The sequence below is a fragment of the Oncorhynchus masou genome, chromosome 30 (assembly GCF_036934945.1).
Source record: "Oncorhynchus masou masou isolate Uvic2021 chromosome 30, UVic_Omas_1.1, whole genome shotgun sequence".
NCBI classification, from domain to species: domain Eukaryota; kingdom Metazoa; phylum Chordata; class Actinopteri; order Salmoniformes; family Salmonidae; genus Oncorhynchus; species Oncorhynchus masou.
This window is the reverse complement of record NC_088241.1, coordinates 71,608,727-71,631,634: the sequence shown is the minus strand read 5'-3', so window position 1 is coordinate 71,631,634 and position 22,908 is coordinate 71,608,727. Positions and strand designations below refer to the sequence as shown.

At 43.3% G+C, this 22,908-nt stretch overlaps 1 protein-coding gene across 1 annotated transcript; it reads left to right on the top strand.

The window, feature by feature from the left end:
- Positions 1 to 3,642: 3,642 nt before the first annotated feature.
- LOC135521705 (solute carrier family 22 member 13-like) lies at positions 3,643 to 22,908 on the top strand (the record flags this gene model as incomplete). The annotated part of the gene is made up of 6 exons (XM_064947376.1): positions 3,643 to 4,317; positions 14,484 to 14,587; positions 15,969 to 16,123; positions 17,826 to 17,994; positions 18,569 to 18,689; positions 22,828 to 22,908. Coding segments are annotated over exons 1-6 (1,011 nt in total), but the record flags the coding sequence as incomplete, so codon positions are not given.

Sequence of the window (22,908 nt, the reverse complement as noted above, 5' to 3'; positions counted from 1 at the left end):
ATGTATGGAGAATTATCTACACATTATGTATGGATATTTATCTCCACACTATGTATGGATAATTATCTACACATCACTATGTATGGAGAATTATCTACACACCATTATGTATTGAGAATTATCTACACATTATGTATGGAGAAGTATCTACACATCACTATGTATGGAGAATTATCTGAGCATTATATATGGAGAATATTCGACACATCATTATGTACGGAGAATTATCTACACATCACTATGTATGGAGAATTATCTACACATCACAATGTATGGAGAATTATCTACACATCACTATGACTGGAGAATTATCTACACATCATTATCTATGGAGAATTATCTATACATCATTATGTATGGAGAATTATCTACACATCATTATGTATGGAGAATTATCTACACATCATTATGTATGGAGAATTATCTACACATTATGTATGGGGGATTATCTACACATTATGTATGGAGAATTATCTACACATCATGTATGGAGAATTATCTACGCATTATATATGGAGAATATTCGACACATCATTATGTATGGAGAATTATCTACACATCACTATGTATGGAGAATTATCTACACATCACTATGTATGGAAAATTATCTACACATCACTATGTATGGAGAATTATCGACACATGATGTATGGAGAAATATCTACAAATTATGAATTGGGAATTATCTACACATTATTTATTGAGAATTATCTACACATGATGTTTGGAGTATTATCTACAAATTATGTATGGAGAATTATCTACACATCACTATGTATGGAGAATTATCTACACATTATATATGGAGAATTATCTGCACTTTATGTATGGAGAATTATCTACACATTATGTATGGAGAATTATCTACACATCACTATGTATGGAGAATTATCTACACATCACTATGTACGGAGAATTATCTACGCATTATATATGGAGAATATTCTACACATCATATGGTATGGAGTATTATCCACACATTATGTATGGAGAATTATCTACACACCATTATGTATTGAGAATTATCTACACATGATATTTGGAGAATTATCTACACATTATGACTGGAGAATTATCTACACATCACTATGTATGGAGAATTATCTACACATCACTCTGTATGGAGAATTATCTACACATCACTATGTATGGAGAATTATCTACACATCACTCTGTATGGAGAATTATCTACACATCACTATGTATGGAGAATTATCTACACATTACTATGTATGGAGAATTGTCTACACACCATTATGTATGGAGAATTATCTACACATTATGTATGGAGAATTATCTACACATCACTATGTATGGAGAATTATCTACACATCACTATGTATGGAGAATTATCTACACACTATTATGTATGGAGAATCATCTACACATCACTATGTATGGAGAATTATCTACACATCACTATGTATGGAGAATTATCTACGCATTATATATGGAGAATATTCTACACATCATATGGTATGGAGAATTATCCACACATTATGTATGGAGAATTATCTACACACCATTATGTATTGAGAATTATCTACACATCACTATGTATGGAAAATTATCTACACATCACTATGTATGGAGAATTATCGACACATGATGTATGGAGAAATATCTACAAATTATGAATTGGAAATTATCTACACATGATGTTTGGAGTATTATCTACAAATTATGTATGGAGAATTATCTACACATCACTATGTATTGATAATTATCTACACATTATATATGGAGAATTATCTACACATTATGTATGGAGAATTATCTACACATTATGTATGGAGAATTATCTACAAATCATGTGTGGAGAATTATCTACACATCACTGTGTATGGATAATTATCTACACATCATGTATGGAGAATTATCTACACATCACTAATTATGGAGAATTATCTACACATCACTATGTCTGGAGAATTATCTACACATCATTTATGTATGGAGAATTATCTACACATCACTATATATGGAGAATTATCTACACATCACTATGTATGGAGAATTATCTACACATCACTATGTATGGAGAATTATCTACACATCACTATGTATGGAGAATTATCTACACATCACTATGTATGGAGAATTATCTACACATCACTATGTATGGAGAATTATCTACACATCACTATGTATGGAGAATTATCTACACATCACTATGTATGGAAAATTATCTACACATCACTATGTATGGAGAATTATCGACACATGATGTATGGAGAAATATCTACAAATTATGAATTGGGAATTATCTACACATTATGTATTGAGAATTATCTACACATGATGTTTGGAGTATTATCTACAAATTATGTATGGAGAATTATCTACACATCACTATGTATGGAGAATTATCTACACATTATATATGGAGAATTATCTACACATTATGTATGGAGAATTATCTACACATTATGTATGGAGAATTATCTACACATCATGTGTGGAGAATTATCTACACATCACTATGTATGGAGAATTATCTACACATCACTATGTATGGAGAATTATCTACACATCACTATGTATGGAGAATTATCTACGCATTATATATGGATAATATTCTACACATCATATGGTATGGAGAATTATCCACACATTATGTATGGAGAATTATCTACACATGATATTTGGAGAATTATCTACACATTATGACTGGAGAATTATCTACACATCACTATGTATGGAGAATTATCTACACATCACTCTGTATGGAGAATTATCTACACATCACTATGTATGGAGAATTATCTACACATTATTATGTATGGAGAATTATCTACACATCACTATGTATGGTTAATTTTCTGCACATCATGAATGTAGGGTAAACGATTCAGCCCATAACATGGCTCATAGCCCCCCTCCTCCGAGTCCCAGAACAGCCCAGTCCTAGAACAGCCCAGTCCTAGATGTTTGTCCTCATGGTTCCTTTCCCGCCCAGTCCTAGAACAGCCCAGTCCTAAAACAGCCCAGACCTAGACCAGCCCAGTCCAAGACCAGCCCAGTCCTAGACCAGCCCAGATCTAGGACAGACCTAGAACAGCACAGTCCTACACCAGCCCAGTCCTAGAACAGCCCAGACCTAGAACAGCCCAGTCCTAGATGTTTGTCCCCATGGTTTCTGTTCCACCCAGTCCTAGACCAGCCCAGTCCTAGAACAGCCCAGACCTAGAACAGCCCAGTCCTAGATGTTTGTCCCCATGGTTTCTGTTCCACCCAGTCCTAGACCAGCCCAGTCCTAGACCAGCCCAGTCCTAGAACAGCCCAGTCCTAGAACAGCCCAGTCCTCGACCAGCCCAGTCGTAGAACAGCCCAGACCTAGAACAGACCTAGAACAGCCCAGTCCTACACCAGCCCAGTCCTAGAACAGCCCAGACCTAGAACAGCCCAGTCCTAGATGTTTGTCCTCATGGTTTCTGTTCCGCCCAGTCCTAGAACAGCCCAGTCCTAGATGTTTGTCCTCGTGGTTCCCAGCTCAGAGCAACAGGCTACACATCTGCTGCAGGTCTAAAGGTCCATTTGGCAGTTGCGTTCTCCGTTCGGTACAAAGTCCCACTGACTGCTGAAGGAAGCAAAAACAAGCACAAGGGAAACATCTAAAACTGCAATGAATGGATGAAATAGACTGTAAATGCACTAGATGATCAATTAACTTGAACTAATTAAGTATTTTGTTGAGGCCTTGAATTGAAGTTATTCATTTTCTAAAGGTTTGTAGAGTAAGGAGTTATTTTACACACGCAGATGACCGGGTGACACCTGATAACACTCCTGTGAGTGTGTTATGACAGATTAAACATTAATTTATCTACCACTAATGCCCTCCTACCAATGGAAAGGTGTTAAACCTCCACTTGACAAACAAGCTCCTATCGAACACTTCCAGCCTGTGTGTTGCACCAACACCTGTGACTGAAGATGAGCTCCGGGTTCGGGCAGGTACTGACAGCGGTCGGGGAGTTCGGAACATTCCAGAAGCAAATGTTGGCTGCGATATGCTTCCCGAACATCTTCAACGGGTTCCACATGTTCTGTCAGGTGTTTACCGGGATGAACTTCCCTCATCACTGTAACACAGACTGGATCAGGACGCAGGGACCCAACCTGACCAACGATAGGCTGTTGAACCTCACCCTTCCACCGTTGGACGATGGCCCTGGGTTCCAGTCCTGTAAGATGTACACTCCGGTGGATCTGGACTTGCAGACTATTGAAGTGTATGGGATAAACAGTACCATCTCCTGCAGGGATGGATGGAAGTATGAGGCTCCCCAAGGGACCACAAGCCTGGTGACTGAGGTAGGGTTGTAGGATAGGGTAGTTGGGGCAGACAATGGGTCAGAAGAGATACTAAATATCTGTTGAGCCTGCAGTCTGATGCCCTAGTTTGAGTAAATCTAATGATGCCACACTACCTCTCTTATTCCACTACCAGTGATCTGGTGATGCCACACTACCTCTATTATTCTGTCAAACAGACAGACACACAGACAGACAGACAGACAGACAGACTGCACTGGACTCAGTGGGCTGTTTCCTTAATGATGTTAGATTTGGCAGCTGTTTCCATAATGATGTTAGACTTTTCAGCTGTTTCCATAATGATGTTAGATTTGGCAGCTGTTTCCATAATGATGTTGAACATGGCAGCTGGTTCATTATGATGTTAGACTTGGCAGCTGTTTCCATAATGATGTTAGACTTGGCAGCTGTTTCCATAATGATGTTAGATTTGGCAGCTGTTTCCATAATGATGTTGAACATGGCAGCTGGTCCATTATGATGTTAGACTTGGCAGCTGTTTCCATAATGATGTTAGACTTGGCAGCTGTTTCCATAATGATGTTAAACTTGGCAGCTGTTTCCATACTGATGTTAGACTTGGCAGCTGTTTCCATAATGATGTTAAACTTGGCAGCTGTTTCCATACTGATGTCAGACTTGGCAGCTGTTTCCATAATGATGTTAGATTTGGCAGCTGTTTCCATAATGATGTTAGCCTTTGCAGCTGTTTCCATAATGATGTTAGATTTGGCAGCTGTTTCCATAATGATGTTAGACTTGGCAGCTGTTTCCATAATGATGTTAGCCTTTGCAGCTGTTTCCATAATGATGTTAGATTTGGCAGCTGTTTCCATAATGATGTTGAACTTGGCAGCTGTTTCCATAATGATGTTATCCTTTGCAGCTGTTTCCATAATGATGTTAGACTTGGCAGCTGGTCCATTATGATGTTAGCCTTTGCAGCTGTTTCCATAATGATGTTAGATTTGGCAGCTGTTTCCATAATGATGTTGAACTTGGCAGCTGTTTCCATAATGATGTTATCCTTTGCAGCTGTTTCCATAATGATGTTAGACTTGGCAGCTGTTTCCATAATGATGTTAGACTTGGCAGCTGTTTCCTGAATGATCTTAGACTTGGCAGCTGTTTCCATAATGATGTTTGACTTGGCAGCTGTTTCCATAATGATATGAGACTTGGCAGCTGTTTCTTTAGTGATGGCAGCCAGCCAGCCATCTGTTTTCATGTCTCTGTCAGACATAAATCATCATCATAAATCAGTGTTCCTCCCAATCAGACTGTGTGTCTTGTCCGTTAGTCAGTCAGCCCTGTATAGTTGTTTAATAACAGAACGACTGGGCCAGCATGTACTGTCTAGACTACATGTACTGTCTAGACTACATGTACTGTCTAGACTACATGTACTGTCTAGACTACATGTACTGTCTAGACTACGTGTACTGTGTAGAGCAGGCTGTACTGTCTAGACTACATGTACTGTCTAGACTACATGTACTGTCTAGACTACATGTACTGTCTAGACTACATGTACTGTCTAGACTACATGTACTGTCTAGACTACATGTACTGTGTAGAGCAGGCTGTACTGTCTAGACTACATGTACTGTCTAGACTACATGTACTGTCTAGACTACATGTACTGTCTAGACTACATGTACTGTGTAGGGCAGGCTGTACTGTCTAGACTACATGTACTGTCTAGACTACATGTACTGTCTAGACTACATGTACTGTGTAGGGCAGGCTGTACTGTCTAGACTACATGTACTGTCTAGACTACATGTACTTTGTAGAGCAGGCTGTACTGTCTAGACTACATGTACTGTCTAGACTACATGTACTGTGTAGAGCAGGCTGTACTGTCTAGACTACATGTACTGTCTAGACTACATGTACTGTCTAGACTACATGTACTGTCTAGACTACATGTACTGTCTAGACTACATGTACTGTGTAGGGCAGGCTGTACTGTCTATACTACATGTACTGTCTAGACATTTACATTTACATTTAAGTCATTTAGCAGACGCTCTTATCCAGAGCGACTTACAAATTGGTGAATTCACCTTCTGACATCCAGTGGAACAGCCACTTTACAATAGTGCATCTAAATCATTAAGGGGGGGTGGTGAGAAGGATTACTTATCCTATCCTAGGTATTCCTTGAAGAGGTGGGGTTTCAGGTGTCTCCGGAAGGTGGTGATTGACTCCGCTGTCCTGGCGTCGTGAGGGAGTTTGTTCCACCATTGGGGGGCCAGAGCAGCGAACAGTTTTGACTGGGCTGAGCGGGAACTGTACTTCCTCAATGGTAGGGAGGCGAGCAGGCCAGAGGTGGATGAACGCAGTGCCCTTGCTTGGGTGTAGGGCCTGATCAGAGCCTGGAGGTACTGCGGTGCCGTTCCCCTCACAGCTCCGTAGGCAAGCACCATGGTCTTGTAGCGGATGCGAGCTTCAACTGGAAGCCAGTGGAGAGAGCGGAGGAGCGGGGTGACGTGAGAGAACTTGGGAAGGTTGAACACCAGACGGGCTGCGGCGTTCTGGATGAGTTGTAGGGGTTTAATGGCACAGGCAGGGAGCCCAGCCAGCAGCGAGTTGCAGTAATCCAGACGGGAGATGACAAGTGCCTGGATTAGGACCTGCGCCGCTTCCTGTGTGAGGCAGGGTCGTACTCTGCGGATGTTGTAGAGCATGAACCTACAGGAACGGGCCACCGCCATGATGTTGGTTGAGAACGACAGGGTGTTGTCCAGGATCACGCCAAGGTTCTTAGCGCTCTGGGAGGAGGACACAATGGAGTTGTCAACCGTGATGGCGAGATCATGGAACGGGCAGTCCTTCCCCGGGAGGAAGAGCAGCTCCGTCTTGCCGAGGTTCAGCTTGAGGTGGTGATCCGTCATCCACACTGATATGTCTGCCAGACATGCAGAGATGCGATTCGCCACCTGGTCATCAGAAGGGGGAAAGGAGAAGATTAATTGTGTGTCGTCTGCATAGCAATGATAGGAGAGACCATGTGAGGTTATGACAGAGCCAAGTGACTTGGTGTATAGCGAGAATAGGAGAGGGCCTAGAACAGAGCCCTGGGGGACACCAGTGGTGAGAGCGCGTGGCGAGGAGACAGATTCTCGCCACGCCACCTGGTAGGAGCGACCTGTCAGGTAGGACGCAATCCAAGCGTGGGCCGCGCCGGAGATGCCCAACTCGGAGAGGGTGGAGAGGAGGATCTGGTGGTTCACAGTATCGAAGGCAGCCGATAGGTCTAGAAGGATGAGAGCAGAGGAGAGAGAGTTAGCTTTAGCAGTGCGGAGCGCCTCCGTGATACAGAGAAGAGCAGTCTCAGTTGAATGGCTAGTCTTGAAACCTGACTGATTTGGATCAAGAAGGTCATTCTGAGAGAGATAGCGGGAGAGCTGGCCAAGGACGGCACGTTCAAGAGTTTTGGAGAGAAAAGAAAGAAGGGATACTGGTCTGTAGTTGTTGACATCGGAGGGATCGAGTGTAGGTTTCTTCAGAAGGGGTGCAACTCTCGCTCTCTTGAAGACGGAAGGGACGTAGCCAGCGGTCAGGGATGAGTTGATGAGCGAGGTGAGGTAAGGGAGAAGGTCCCCGGAAATGGTCTGGAGGAGAGAGGAGGGGATAGGGTCGAGCGGGCAGGTTGTTGGGCGGCCGGCCGTCACAAGAAGCGAGATTTCATCTGGAGAGAGAGGGGAGAAAGAGGTCAGAGCACAGGGTAGGGCAGTGTGAGCAGAACCAGCGGTGTCGTTTGACTTAGCAAACGAGGATCGGATGTCGTCGACCTTCTTTTCAAAATGGTTGACGAAGTCATCTGCAGAGAGGGAGGAGGGGGGAGGGGGAGGAGGATTCAGGAGGGAGGAGAAGGTGGCAAAGAGCTTCCTAGGGTTAGAGGCAGATGCTTGGAATTTAGAGTGGTAGAAAGTGGCTTTAGCAGCAGAGACAGAGGAGGAAAATGTAGAGAGGAGGGAGTGAAAGGATGCCAGGTCCGCAGGGAGGCGAGTTTTCCTCCATTTCCGCTCGGCTGCCCGGAGCTCTGTTCTGTGAGCTCGCAATGAGTCATCGAGCCACGGAGCGGGAGGGGAGGACCGAGCCGGCCTGGAGGATAGGGGACATAGAGAGTCAAAGGATGCAGAAAGGGAAGAGAGGAGGGTTGAGGAGGCAGAGTCAGGAGAAAGGTTGGAGAAGGTATGAGCAGAGGGAAGAGATGAAAGGATGGAAGAGGAAAGAGTAGCGGGGGAGAGAGAGCGAAGGTTGGGACGGCGCGATACCATCCGAGTAGGGGCAGTGTGGGAAGTGTTGGATGAGAGCGAGAGGGAAAAGGATACAAGGTAGTGGTCGGAGACTTGGAGGGAGTTGCAGTGAGGTTAGTGGAAGAACAGCATCTAGTAAAGATGAGGTCGAGTGTATTGCCTGCCTTGTGAGTAGGGGGGAAGGTGAGAGGGTGAGGTCAAAAGAGGAGAGGAGTGGAAAGAAGGAGGCAGAGAGGAATGAGTCAAAGGTAGACGTGGGGAGGTTAAAGTCGCCCAGGACTGTGAGAGGTGAGCCGTCCTCAGGAAAGGAGCTTATCAAGGCATCAAGCTCATTGATGAACTCTCCGAGGGAACCTGGAGGGCGATAAATGATAAGAATGTTAAGCTTGAAAGGGCTAGTAACTGTGACAGCATGGAATTCAAAGGAGGCGATAGATAGATGGGTAAGGGGAGAGAGAGAGAATGACCACTTGGGAGAGATGAGGATCCCGGTGCCACCACCCCGCTGACCAGAAGCTCTCGGGGTGTGCGAGAACACGTGGGCGGACGAAGAGAGAGCAGTAGGAGTAGCAGTGTTATCTGTGGTGATCCATGTTTCCGTCAGTGCCAGGAAGTCGAGGGACTGGAGGGAGGCATAGGCTGAGATGAACTCTGCCTTGTTGGCCGCAGATCGGCAGTTCCAGAGGCTACCGGAGACCAGGAACTCCACGTGGGTCGTGCGCGCTGGGACCACCAGATTAGGGTGGCCGCGGCCACGCGGTGTGGAGCGTTTGTATGGTCTGTGCAGAGAGGAGAGAACAGGGATAGATAGACACATAGTTAACAGGGTACAGAAGAGGCTACGCTAATGCAAAGGAGATTGGAATGACAAGTGGACTACACGTCTCGAATGTTCAGAAAGTTAAGCTTACGTAGCAAGAATCTTATTGACTAAAATGATTGAAATGAAACAGTACTGCTGGAGTAGGCTAGCTGGTAGTGGCTGCGATGTTGACACTACACTAATCAAGTCGTTCCGTCGAGTGAATAGTTTCTACAGTGCTGCTATTCGGGGCTAGCTGGCTAGCTAGCAAGGTTGATTGCGTTCCGTTACTTTAAAAGAACGACAATAGCTGGCTGGCTAACCTAGAAAATCGCTCTAGGCTACACAATTGTCTTAGATACAAAGACGGCTATGTAGCTAGCTAGCTACGATCAAACAAAACAAACCGTTGTACTGTAATAGTTACTACAGTGCTGCTATTCGGGGGGCTAGCTGGCTAGCTACGTTAGAAGAACGACAATAGCTGGCCAGCTAACCTAGAAAATCGCTCTAGACTACACAATTGTCTTAGATACAAAGACGGCTATGTAGCTGGCTAGCTACGATCAAACAAATCAAACCGTTGTACTGTAATGAAGTGAAATGAAAATGTGATACTACCTGTGGAACGACGCGGAATGTTGACCGGGTAGTTGGAGTTCAATTCGGTAGAGGTTGGCTAGCTGTTGGCTAGCTAGCTAGCAGCATTTCCTACGTTAAGGACGACAAATAGCTGGCTAGCTAACCTCGGTAAATTAAGATAATCACTCTAAGTCTACACACTCTAAACTGCACAATTATCTTGGATACGAAGACAACTATGTAGCTAGCTGACACTACGCTAATCGAGTCGTTCAGTTGAGTGTAATAGTTTCTACAGTGCTAGTGGACAGTGGATGTTAGCTAGCTGCTTAGCTAGCTGCTGGGCAGATACGTTAGGACGACGAAATACGATAATTATGCAATTGTCGTTGATACAAAGACGGCTATGTAGCTGGCTAAGAAGAAGTTGCTAAGATTAGACAAATCAAACCGTTGTACTATAACGAAATGTAATGAAAAGTTATAAAAAGTTATACTACCTGCGGACCGAAGTGTAGATGCGGCCGCTCGCTCCAACCGGAACCGGAAACAGAGGTACATGTACACAGTAGACTACATGTACTGTGTATGGCAGGCTGTACTGTCTAGACTACATGTATTGTGTATGGCAGGCTGTACTGTCTAGACTACATGTACTGTCTAGACTACATGTACTGTGTAGGGCAGGCTGTACTGTCTAGACTACATGTACTGTCTATACTACATGTACTGTGTAGGGCAGGCTGTACTGTATAGACTACATGTACTGTATAGACTACATGTACTGTCTAGACTACATGTACTGTCTCGACTACATGTACTGTGTAGGGCAGGCTGTACTGTCTAGACAACATGTACTGTCTAGACTACATGTACTGTCTCGACTACATGTACTGTGTAGGGCAGGCTGTACTGTCTATACTACATGTACTGTCTAGACTACATGTACTGTGTAGAGCAGGCTGTCTAGACTACATGTACTGTGTAGGGCAGGCTGTACTGTCTAGACTACATGTACTGTGTAGGGCAGGCTGTACTGTCTAGACTACATGTACTGTGTAGGGCAGGCTGTACTGTCTAGACTACATGTACTGTGTAGAGCAGGCTGTACTGTCTAGACTACATGTACTGTCTACAATACATGTACTGTGTAGGGCAGGCTGAACTGTATAGACTACATGTACTGTGTGGGGCAGGCTGAACTGTATAGACTACATGTACTGTGTATGGCAGGCTGTACTGTCTAGACTACATGTACTGTCTAGACGACATGTACTGTATAGACTACATGTACTGTATAGACTACATGTACTGTCTAGACAACATGTACTGTCTCGACTACATGTACTGTGTAGGGCAGGCTGTACTGTCTAGACTACATGTACTCTCTAGACGACATGTACTGTATAGACTACATGTACTGTATAGACTACATGTACTGTCTAGACAACATGTACTGTCTCGACTACATGTACTGTGTAGGGCAGGCTGTACTGTCTAGACAACATGTACTGTCTAGACTACATGTACTGTCTCGACTACATGTACTGTGTAGGGCAGGCTGTACTGTCTATACTACATGTACTGTCTAGACTACATGTACTGTGTAGAGCAGGCTGTACTAGCAAGACTATATTTACAATCTAGACTACATGTACTGTGTAGGGCAGGCTGTACTGTCTAGACTACATCTACTGTCTAGACTACATGTACTGTCTATACTACATGTACTGTCTAGACTACATCTACTGTCTAGACTACATGTACTGTGTAGAGCAGGCTGTACTGTCTAGACTACATGTACTGTGTAGAGCAGGCTGTACTGTCTAGACTACATGTACTGTGTAGGGCAGGCTGTACTGTCTAGACTACATGTACTGTCTAGACGACATGTACTGTGTAGGGCAGGCTGTACTGTCTAGACTACATGTACTGTGTAGGGCAGGCTGTACTGTCTAAACTACATGTACTGTCTAGACTACATGTACTGTGTAGGGCAGGCTGTACTGTCTAGACTACATGTACTGTCTAGACTACATGTACTGTGTAGGGCAGGCTGTACTGTCTAGACTACATGTACTGTCTAGACTACATGTACTGTGTAGGGCAGGCTGTACTGTCTAGACTACATGTACTGTGTCGGGCAGGCTGTACTTTCTAGACTACATGTACTGTGTAGGGCAGGCTGTACTTTCTAGACTACATGTACTGTCTAGACTACATGTACTGTGTAGGGCAGGCTGTACTGTCTAGACTACATGTACTGTCTAGACGACATGTACTGTGTAGGGCAGGCTGTACTGTCTAGACTACATGTACTGTGTAGGGCAGGCTGTACTGTCTAAACTACATGTACTGTCTAGACTACATGTACTGTGTAGGGCAGGCTGTACTGTCTAGACTACATGTACTGTCTAGACTACATGTACTGTGTAGGGCAGGCTGTACTGTCTAGACTACATGTACTGTCTAGACTACATGTACTGTGTAGGGCAGGCTGTACTGTCTAGACTACATGTACTGTGTCGGGCAGGCTGTACTTTCTAGACTACATGTACTGTGTAGGGCAGGCTGTACTGTCTAGACTACATGTACTGTGTCGGGCAGGCTGTACTGTCTAGACTACATGTAGTCCAGTGGAGACTCCTCAGAAGAGGATCGGGAGGACCATCCTCCTTTGTGAATTTCATAGAAACACATTTTAAAACATTTAAAAAGTTTGCCTGTTTTATATTAAACTGTATTAAATATAATCACGTCACCAAATAACTGATTAAAACACACTGTTTCACAATGAAGGCCAACAGTAGCCTCAACAGCACTCTGTAGGGTAGCACCATAGTGTAGCCGGAGGACACCTAGCTTCCATCCTCCTCTAGATAGATTTACTTCAATACAAAACCTAGGAGGCTCATGGTTGTTACCCCCTTCCATAGACTTACACAGTAATTATGACAACTTCCCGGAGGACATCCTCCAGTCTATCAGAGCTCTAGAAGCAGTAACTGACATGTTGTCCACCCAATCAAAGGATCAGAGAATAAATCTAGTACTGAAAGCATAATCTACAGCTAGCTAGCACTGCAGTGCATAAAATGTGGTGAGTAGTTGACTCAAAGAGAGAGAAAGACAATAGTTGAATAGTTTTGAACAAATTAATTTATTTCAAAATGAAGGAGAAATAGAGAGAGAGAGAGAGAGAGAGTCATTTATTTTTCAGTTTCACTTACTTAGCTATCAAATACAGCTAGCTAGTTCAAACAAACTGAATGATGCTAGCTAGCTGGCGATGTCTTTCCAACACAACACTGGAACTCTTCCACGTCAAGGTAAGCTTTTGGTTTTACAAATGTATTGCCACTGGGACCCGCCGGTTTAACTGCTTACTAACTGTACACTGTAACGTTACTGCATGACTGTAGGTAGGGGGTTTACTAACAAGTTAGTTATATTAGCTATGCTGACTATGACGTTACTTTAGCTAATATGCTGACAACGATATAGGCTGTGTGAGGCGGTTTGGCTTGGCAAGGTTTTTTTCACCTGTTCACATACAGCTGAAGTGTTGTGCGTTGAAGTCCACAAGCAAAGGGAAGCGTTGAGAGGAGGATAGCGCATAGATAAGAGAAGGAATACAACGTGGCTGCTATGAAAGTGATCTGTGTTTACACGTGATCAGGGGTGTATTCATTCCGCTGATTCTGTTGAAAAACATTTCTTAAACGGAAGCAAATGGAACAACACGGGGATAAACATACCTGAATTTGGCCAATAGAAACTATTGTTTGCAACTGTTGGACTAATGTTTACACCCGATATCAGCTAGATGCAGGCAACAGTGTGCAAGGATGGTATTGGTTGTCACTGTCTGTCTTCTCAAATATGTCTCTCAACCTGTGTGCACCGACGCTGTAAACTTTCATTCATAGTCTAGGTTGTAGCAACCTCATGATGGGTATAAGGAACATTCTCGTATCATGTTGTAGCCTAAAACTATAATTGTTACATTGAACTGGTTGAATGGAATATCAATGACAGTAATCCAACAGACATCTCCAGGAACAGAACAGATATGTCTCCAGGAACAGAACAGATATGTCTCCAAGAACAGAACAGATATGTCTCCAAGAACAGAACAGATATGTCTCCAAGAACAGAACAGATGTGTCTCCAGGAACAGAACAGATATGTCTCCAGGAACAGAACAGATATGTCTCCAGGAACAGAACAGATATGTCTCCAGGAACAGAACAGATATTTCTCTAAGAACAGAAAAGATATGTCTCTAAGAACAGAAAAGATATGTCTCTAAGAACAGAACAGATATGTCTCTAAGAACAGAACATATTATTTATCAAATAATAAATATGTCTCCAATGTATTTTGCCAAGTACAACCTATTTTCTGCTGTTTTTGCAGCATGCCGTGTCCTTATTATGCAATCTCTATTATGGTTCTCCCTGACTCCTCTACTTTCTTCTCCTCTTCCTTCTTCCTCCCATCCTCTTCAGTTCAACTTGGTGTGTGCCAACAGTGGTCTGAACGAGGCGTCCCAGTCCATCTTCATGGCAGGGCTCCTGATCGGTGCTCTGGTGTTTGGGCCAATGGCAGACAGGTATGGACCCAGCCAGTGTTTCCCTTGGGATTTTTTTCAGCGGTGGTGGCAAAGGTAGCAGGGTGTGTGGTGGTGGGGGGGTGCATTGCTACTAGAGTTAACGTAATGACAAGCTAGCTGTTCCCATAGACTTCCATTGAGCCAATTACTATTCATTTCAAATGATCCTATCAGAGCTCTGACACATCTGTTCACCCCTGGGGAAACACTGACTCATCTTGTCAGAGTTCTGAAACATCTGCTCACCCTTTAGGCGTTTCTCTGACTAATGTCTGTTTTCATGGCTCTTAAACATGACACATGGGTTCTATTCAGTTGTCTGTTAATGAATGTTCCTAATCAAGTGCCAATATGGTATGCCAAAGACATCACTCCACTAGTCTGTTGTATTGTTGTTGTAACTAAGGCACCTTTAGACCAATGCCCTCAGTGCGTCTCTCAGATTGTTGATCTAATCAGTGCAACTGTATCATATTCCACGTCTCACTGTGGAAATTCAAACACAAGTTGTAATTGTAGAAGGTATTCTAGTTCTAGGTTATTAGAAGTTATCGCAGATATTTCAGTTATCTGAGCCCACTGGGTCTTATTGGAGGTTATTAGAAGATATTTCAGTTATCTGAGCCCACTGGGGCTTATTCGAGGTTATTAGAAGATATTTCAGTTATCTGAGCCCACTGGGTCTTATTCGAGGTTATTAGAAGATATTTCAGTTATCTGAGCCCACTGGAGCTTATTCGAGGTTATTAGAAGATATTTCAGTTATCTGAGCCCACTGGGGCTTATTCGAGGTTATTAGAAGATATTTCAGTTATCTGAGCCCACTGGGGCTTATTCGAGGTTATTAGAAGATATTTCAGTTATCCGAGCCCACTGGGGCTTATTCGAGGTTATTAGAAGATATTTCAGTTATCTGAGCCCACTGGGGCTTATTCGAGGTTATTAGAAGATATTTCAGTTATCTGAGCCCACTGGGGCTTATTGGAGGTTATTAGAAGATATTTCAGTTATCCGAGCCCACTGGGTCGTATTGGAGGTTACAGGTTTAAGAGTACCCAGTGTCCACCATGCTGTCTTCTCTCCTCCACAGGTAGTTAATGAGTCTGTCTCCCTTCCTTTCCTGTCTCCCCTCCTCTCCTTTATCCTCTCCTCCACAGGTAGTTAATGATGCTCTCTCTCCTCTCTCCTCTCCTCTCCTCTCCTCTCTTCTCTCCTTTCTCCTCTCCTCTCCTCTCCTCTCCTCTCCTCTCCTCTCCTCTCCTCTCCTCTCCTCTCCTCTCCTCTCCTCTCCTCTCCTCTTCTCTCCTTTCTCCTCTCCTCTCCTCTCCTCTCCTCTCCCCCCCTCACTTCTCCCCTCTTTTTTTCTGTCCTGTCTCCTCAGGTATGGTAGGCGTTTTGTGGTCCTCCTCTCTTTGCTCGTCCAGCTGTTGTTCAGCGTGGGAGCAGCCTTCTCTCCCAACATCTATGTTTACATAGCCTTCAGATTCATGGTCGGCACCACCATCTCAGGCGTCGCTATAAACACGTATGTCTTAGGTGGGTACACTGCGATGTTCTACAACAGGTGAAGTCGGAAGTTTACCTACACCTTAGCCAAATACATTTAAACTCAGTTGTTCACAATTCCTGACATTTAATCCTAGTAATAATTCCCTGTCTTAGGTCAGTTAGGATCACCACTTTATTTTAAGAATGTGAAATGTCAGAATAATAGTAGAGAGAATGATTTATTTCAGATTTATTTATTTCATCACATTCCCAGTGGGTCAGAAGGTTACATACACTCAATTATTATTTGGTAGCATTGCCTTTAAATTGTTTGACTTGGATCAAACGTTTTGGGTAGCCTTCCACAAGCTTCCCACAATTTTGTCCCATTCCTCCTGACAGAGATGGTGTAACTGAGTCAGGTTTATAGTCCTTGCTTGCACACGCTTTTTCAGTTCTGCCCACAAATGTTCTATAGGACTGAGGTCAGGGATTTGTGATGGCCACTCCAATACCTTGACTTTGTTGTCCTAAAGCCATTTTGCCACAACTTTGGAAATATGCTTGGGGTCAATGTCCATTTGGAAGACCCATTTGCGACCAAGCTTTAACTGATGTCTTGAAATGTTGCTTCAATATATCCACATAATTGTCTCTCCTCATGATGCCATCTATTTTGTGAAGTGCACCAGGCCCACCTGCAGCAAAGCACTCCCACAACATGATGCTGCCACCATTTACATTTACATTACATTTAAGTCATTTAGCAGACGCTCTTATCCAGAGCGACTTACAAATTGCTGGACAAATTACTTGTGTCATGAACAAAGTAGATGTCCTAACCAACTTGCCAAAACTGTAGTTTGTTAATAAGAAATTTGTGAAGTGGTTGAAAAACTAATTTTTATGACTCCAACCTTTTAATGACTCCAACGTCAACTGTACGTAGCTACCTTTTCACGTAGTGAAAACTAAAACTCTCAAATTTCTTGTTTCAAATGCGAGGTATAGTTGTTTTACTTCCCAGAAATAAGCTGTGTTAGTGCTGGGCTGGAACAAAATCCTGCACCCCAGCAGCCCTCTAGGACTCATGTTGCACACTACCATACTAGATGTCTGACATGGCTGCCAGACACCTCTGGCATGTACTGTAGGTGTTTCCATCCTCCAGGTAACTAACCAGGTGCTGAGTAGATGGTAACAACAGGAGGGCTCTGTTCACCACTGACCTCTAACCCCTGACCTCTAACCAGGTGCTGAGGGGACTGGTAACAACAGGAGGGCTCTGTTCACCACTGACCTCTAACCCCTGACCTCTAACCAGGTGCTGAGGGGACTGGTAACAACAGGAGGGCTCTGTTCACCACTGACCTCTAACCCCTGACCTCTAACCAGGTGCTGAGTAGACTGGTAACAACAGGAGGGCTCTGTTCACCACTGACCTCTAACCCCTGACCTCTAACCAGGTGCTGAGGGGACTGGTAACAACAGGAGGGCTCTGTTCACCACTGACCTCTAACCCCTGACCTCTAACCAGGTGCTGAGTGGACTGGTAACAACAAAAGGACTCTGTTCACCACTGACCTCTAACCCCTGACCTCTAACCAGGTGCTGAGGGGACTGGTAACAACAGGAGGGCTCTGTTCACCACTGACCTCTAACCCCTGACCTCTAACCAGGTGCTGAGTGGACTGGTAACAACAAAAGGGCTCTGTTCACCACTGACCTCTAACCCCTGACCTCTAACCAGGTGCTGAGTGGACTGGTAACAACAAAAGGGCTCTGTTCACCATCTTCTCCCACTGTTTCTATGCCATTGGTCTGATGCTGATGTCTGGGATCGCCTACGGGGTCAGAGACTGGAGGATCCTACAGCTGGTCCTATTCAGCCCTGTCCTGTTCCTCGGGGTATTCTACTGGTACGTTCTGGCCCCTGACCTCTAACCTGTCATTCTGTCAGCTGGTCCTCTCCAGCCCTGTCTTGTTCCTCTGGGTATTCTATTCGAACGTACTGACCCCTGACCTCTAACCTGTCAGTCTGTCAGCTGGTCCTCTCCAGCCCTGTCTTGTTCCTCTGGGTTTTCTATTTGAACGTATTGACCCCTGACCTCTAACCTGTCACTCTGTCAGCTGGTCCTCTGCAGCCCTGTCCTGTTCCTCGGGGTATTCTACTGGTACGTCTCTAACCTCCAACCCTTTTACCTCTAACCTCTGACCCGTCAGTCTGGTTTTAGAGAAGCCTACTCCACCCATCTATTTTGGGGCGGCAGGGTAGCCTAGTGGTTAGAGCGTTGGACTAGTATCCGGAATGTTGCAAGTTCAAACGTTCAGTCCCTGAACAGGCAGTTTAACCCACTGTTCCTAGGCCGTCATTGAAAATACGAATGTGTTCTTAACTGACTTGCCTATTGAAATAAAGGTTAAAAAAAGAAAAAAAAGACTCATCCCTGTATTTTCTGGACCCATCCTTGATTACCCCTGATAATCTGTAAGGGTCCTCCCAGAGTCAGCTCGGTGGCTGATGACCCAGGGCCGAAAGGAGGAGGCTCGCCAGGAGGTCTGCAGAGCAGCGAGAGTCAACAGAAGGGAGGTCCCTGAAGCCCTGCTGGACAAGGTGAGTTATGACGTCATCGCCTACATCCAGGTTATTATCACTATCATACTAACATCCAGGTTATCCCTATCATACTAACATCCAGGTTATTATCCCTATCATACTAACATCCAGGTTATCATCACTATCATACTAACATCCAGGTTATTATCCCTATCATACTAACATCCAGGTTATTATCACTATCATACTAACATCCAGGTTATCATCACCTCCGTACTAACATCCAGGTTATTATCACTATCATACTAACATCCAGGTTATCATCACTATCATACTAACATCCAGGTTATCATCACCTCCGTACTAACATCCAGGTTATCATCACTATCATACTAACATCCAGGTTATCATCACTATCATACTGACATCCAGCAGGTTATTATCATCACTATCATACTAACATCCAGCAGCTTATTATCATCACTATCATACTAACATCCAGGTTATCATCACTATCATACTGACATCCAGCAGGTTATTATCATCACTATCATACTAACATCCAGCAGCTTATTATCATCACTATCATACTAACATCCAGCAGGTTATTATCACCACTATCATACTAACATCCAGCAGGTTATTATCATCACTATCATACTAACATCCAGCAGGTTATTATCATCACTATCATACTGACATCCAGCAGGTTATTATCACTATCATACTAACATCTAGGTTATTATCACTATCATACTAACATCCAGCAGGTTATTATCACCACTATCATACTAACATCCAGCAGGTTATTATCACCACTATCATACTAACATCCAGCAGGTTATTATCATCACTACCATACTGACATCCAGGTTATCATCACTATCATACTAACATCCAGGTTATCATCACTATCATACTAACATCCAGGTTATCATCACTATCATACTAACATCCAGGTTATCATCACTATCATACTAACATCCAGGTTATTATCATCACTATCATACTGACATCCAGCAGGTTATCATCACTATCATACTAACATCCAGGTTATTACCACTATCATACTGACATCCAGCAGGTTATTTTCACTATAATACTAACATCCAGGTTATTATCACTATCATACTAACATCCAGGTTATCATCACTATCATACTAACATCCAGGTTATTATCACTATCATACTGACATCCAGCAGGTTATTATCACTATAATACTAACATCCAGGTTATTATCACTATCATACTAACATCCAGGTTATTATCACTATCATACTAACATCCAGGTTATCATCACTATCATACTGACATCCAGGTTATTATCACTATCATTCTGACATCCAGCAGGTTATTTTCATCACTATCATTCTGACATCCAGCAGGTTATTTTCATCACTATCATACTTACATCCAGGATATCGTCACTATCATACTAACATCCAGGAGGTAATTATCTGTGCAAGCATAACCTTGACCATGTGGCATTAACCCGTAACAGTAAATCAGTTTTTTTTATCTCACAGATTACAATGACATCTCTCCTTATATGTGTCTTTAAAGTGTTTTGATATACATAACCTGCACTGATGAAAATCACTGCATTCAACCCTGTGTAGATCAGTCAATTCTAAAAATATAAACTTAAAACTCAGGATTCTGTAATAGCGTTCCCCAATGAGGATATGTGTTTACTTTTAGCTTCCTGTGCCAACCGGAAGTGCCATTATTGGTTAGGGGCTGTTTTGAAGGGTTAAAACCTGTTGCGACTCTAGGGCAGTATTTTCATTTTTGGGAAAAAAACGTTCCCGTTTTAAACGGAATATTTTGTCAGGACAAGATGCTAGACTATGCATATAATTGACAGCTTTGGATAGAAAACACTCTAACGTTTCCAAAACTGTAAGGATATTGTCTGTGAGTATAACAGAACTGATGTTGCAGGCGAAAGCCTGAGAAAAATCCCATCCGGAAGTGCCCCATATTTTGAAAGCGCTGGGTTCCAATAAGTCCCTATTGAGCTGTGAATGTGCTATCAATCAGCTTACGCTTTCTACGTGTTCCCCAAGGTGTCTACAGCATTTATTTTGAAGAATAGCCATAGGCGGCTACATTCCGTAAGTGGTCACCTGATGGCTCCCAGGGTGACTCTCGCGTAAAATACAGAGGGAGCCATTACTCCAATCGGTCCTACTGAAAAACGAATTGTTCCGACCGATATATTATCGAATAGATATTTGAAAAACACCTTGAGGATTGATTATAAACAAAGTTTTCTATGTTTCTGTCTATTATGGAGCTTATTTGGAATATTTTTTGCCGTTTTCGTGACTGCAATTTCCGGGCGATTTCTCAGCCAAACGTGAAGTACAAACGGAGCTATTTTGCCTATTTCGCCTACAATAATAATAATAATAATAATAACATTGGCTAGCTAACTGGGAGTCTCGTGAGTGAAAACATCCAAAGCTCATCAAAGGTAAACGATTTAATTTGATTGCTTTTCTGATTTCCGTGACCAAGTTACCTGCTGCTAGCTGGACAAAATGCTATGCTAGGCTATCGATAAACTTACACAAATGCTTGTCTAGCTTTGGCTGTAAAGCATATTTTGAAAATCTGAGATGACAGGGTGATTAACAAAAGGCTAAGCTGTGTCTCAATATATTTCATTTGTGATTTTCATGAATAGGAATATTTTCTAGGGATATTTATGTCTGTTGCGTTATGCTAATTAGTTTCAGGCGATGATTACACTCCCGCATGCGGGATGGGGAGTCAGTAGAGGTTAAAAAATTCAGATCTTTCCAAATCTTCATATGTGTGATTAGGCAACCCTCATGAATGTAAATCAATCACTCCAAAAACAATTCACACACACACATACACACACACACACACACACACGCACGCACACACGCACACAGACACACACACACACACACACACACACACACACACACACACACACACACACACACACACACACACACACACACACACACACACACACACACACACACACACACACACACGTGTTATTTCTTACATTGGTACCCCAGGTCATCTTAGCTTTCATCTTAGCTTTCATCTTAGCTTAGCTTTCATCTTAGCTTTCATTACATACAGTCGAGTAGAACTATTGAATATAAGAATATAAGAGCGTCAACTCACCATCAGTACGACCAAGAATATGACTTTCCCGGAGCGGATCCTGTGTTCTGCCTTCTACCCAGGACAACGGAATGGATCCCAGCCTGCGACCCAAAACAAGGACGTCGTAAAAGAGGCAAATGAAGCAGTCTTCTGGTCAGGCTCTGGAGACAGGCACATTGCACGCCACTCCCTAGCATACTACTCGCCAATGTCTCTTGACAACAAGGTTGATGAAATCCGAGCAAGGGTAGCATTCCAAGAGGGACATCAGGGACTGTAACGTTCTTTGCTTCACGGAAACATGGCTCACTCGAGAGACGCTATCGGAGTCAGTGCAGCCAGCTGGTTTCTCCACGCATCGCGCCGACAGAAACAAACATCTTTCTCGTAAGAAGAGGGGCGGGGGCGTATGCTTTATGGTTAACGAGACGTGGTGTGGTCACAACAACATACAGGAACTCAAGTCCTTCTGTTCAACTGATTTAGAATTCCTCACAATCAAATGTCGTCCGCATTATGTACCAAGGGAATTCTCTTCGATTATAATCACAGCCGTATATATCCCCCCCAAGCAGACACATCGATGGCTCTGAACAAACTTTATTTGACTCTTTGCAAACTGGAATCGACACATCCTGAGGCTGCATTCATTGTAGCTGGGTAGTTTAACAAGGCTAATCTGAAAACAAGACTCCCTAAATTGTATCAGCATATCGATTGCGCAACCAGGTCTGGTAAAACCTTGGATCATTGCTATTCTAACTTCCGTGATGCATATAAGGCCCTCCCCCGACCTCCTTTTGGAAAAGCTGACCACAACTCCATTTTGTTGCTCCCTGCCTGTATATATACCACCCTGTATATATTATTTTTTACTGCTGATCTTTAATTACTTGTTACTTTTATCTGTTATTCTTATCTGTATTTTTTTTAACTGCTTGGTTAGGGGTTCGTAAGAAAGCATTTCCCTGTAAGGTCTACCTGTTGTATTTGTCAGGTGACTAATACAATTTAATTCGATTTGATCTTTCTCTGCAGCTGGAGGAGGAGGGCTCGACCAAGACGGGCAGTATGTTGGACCTCTTCAGGATCCCCTACTTGAGAAAACGGGCTCTCATT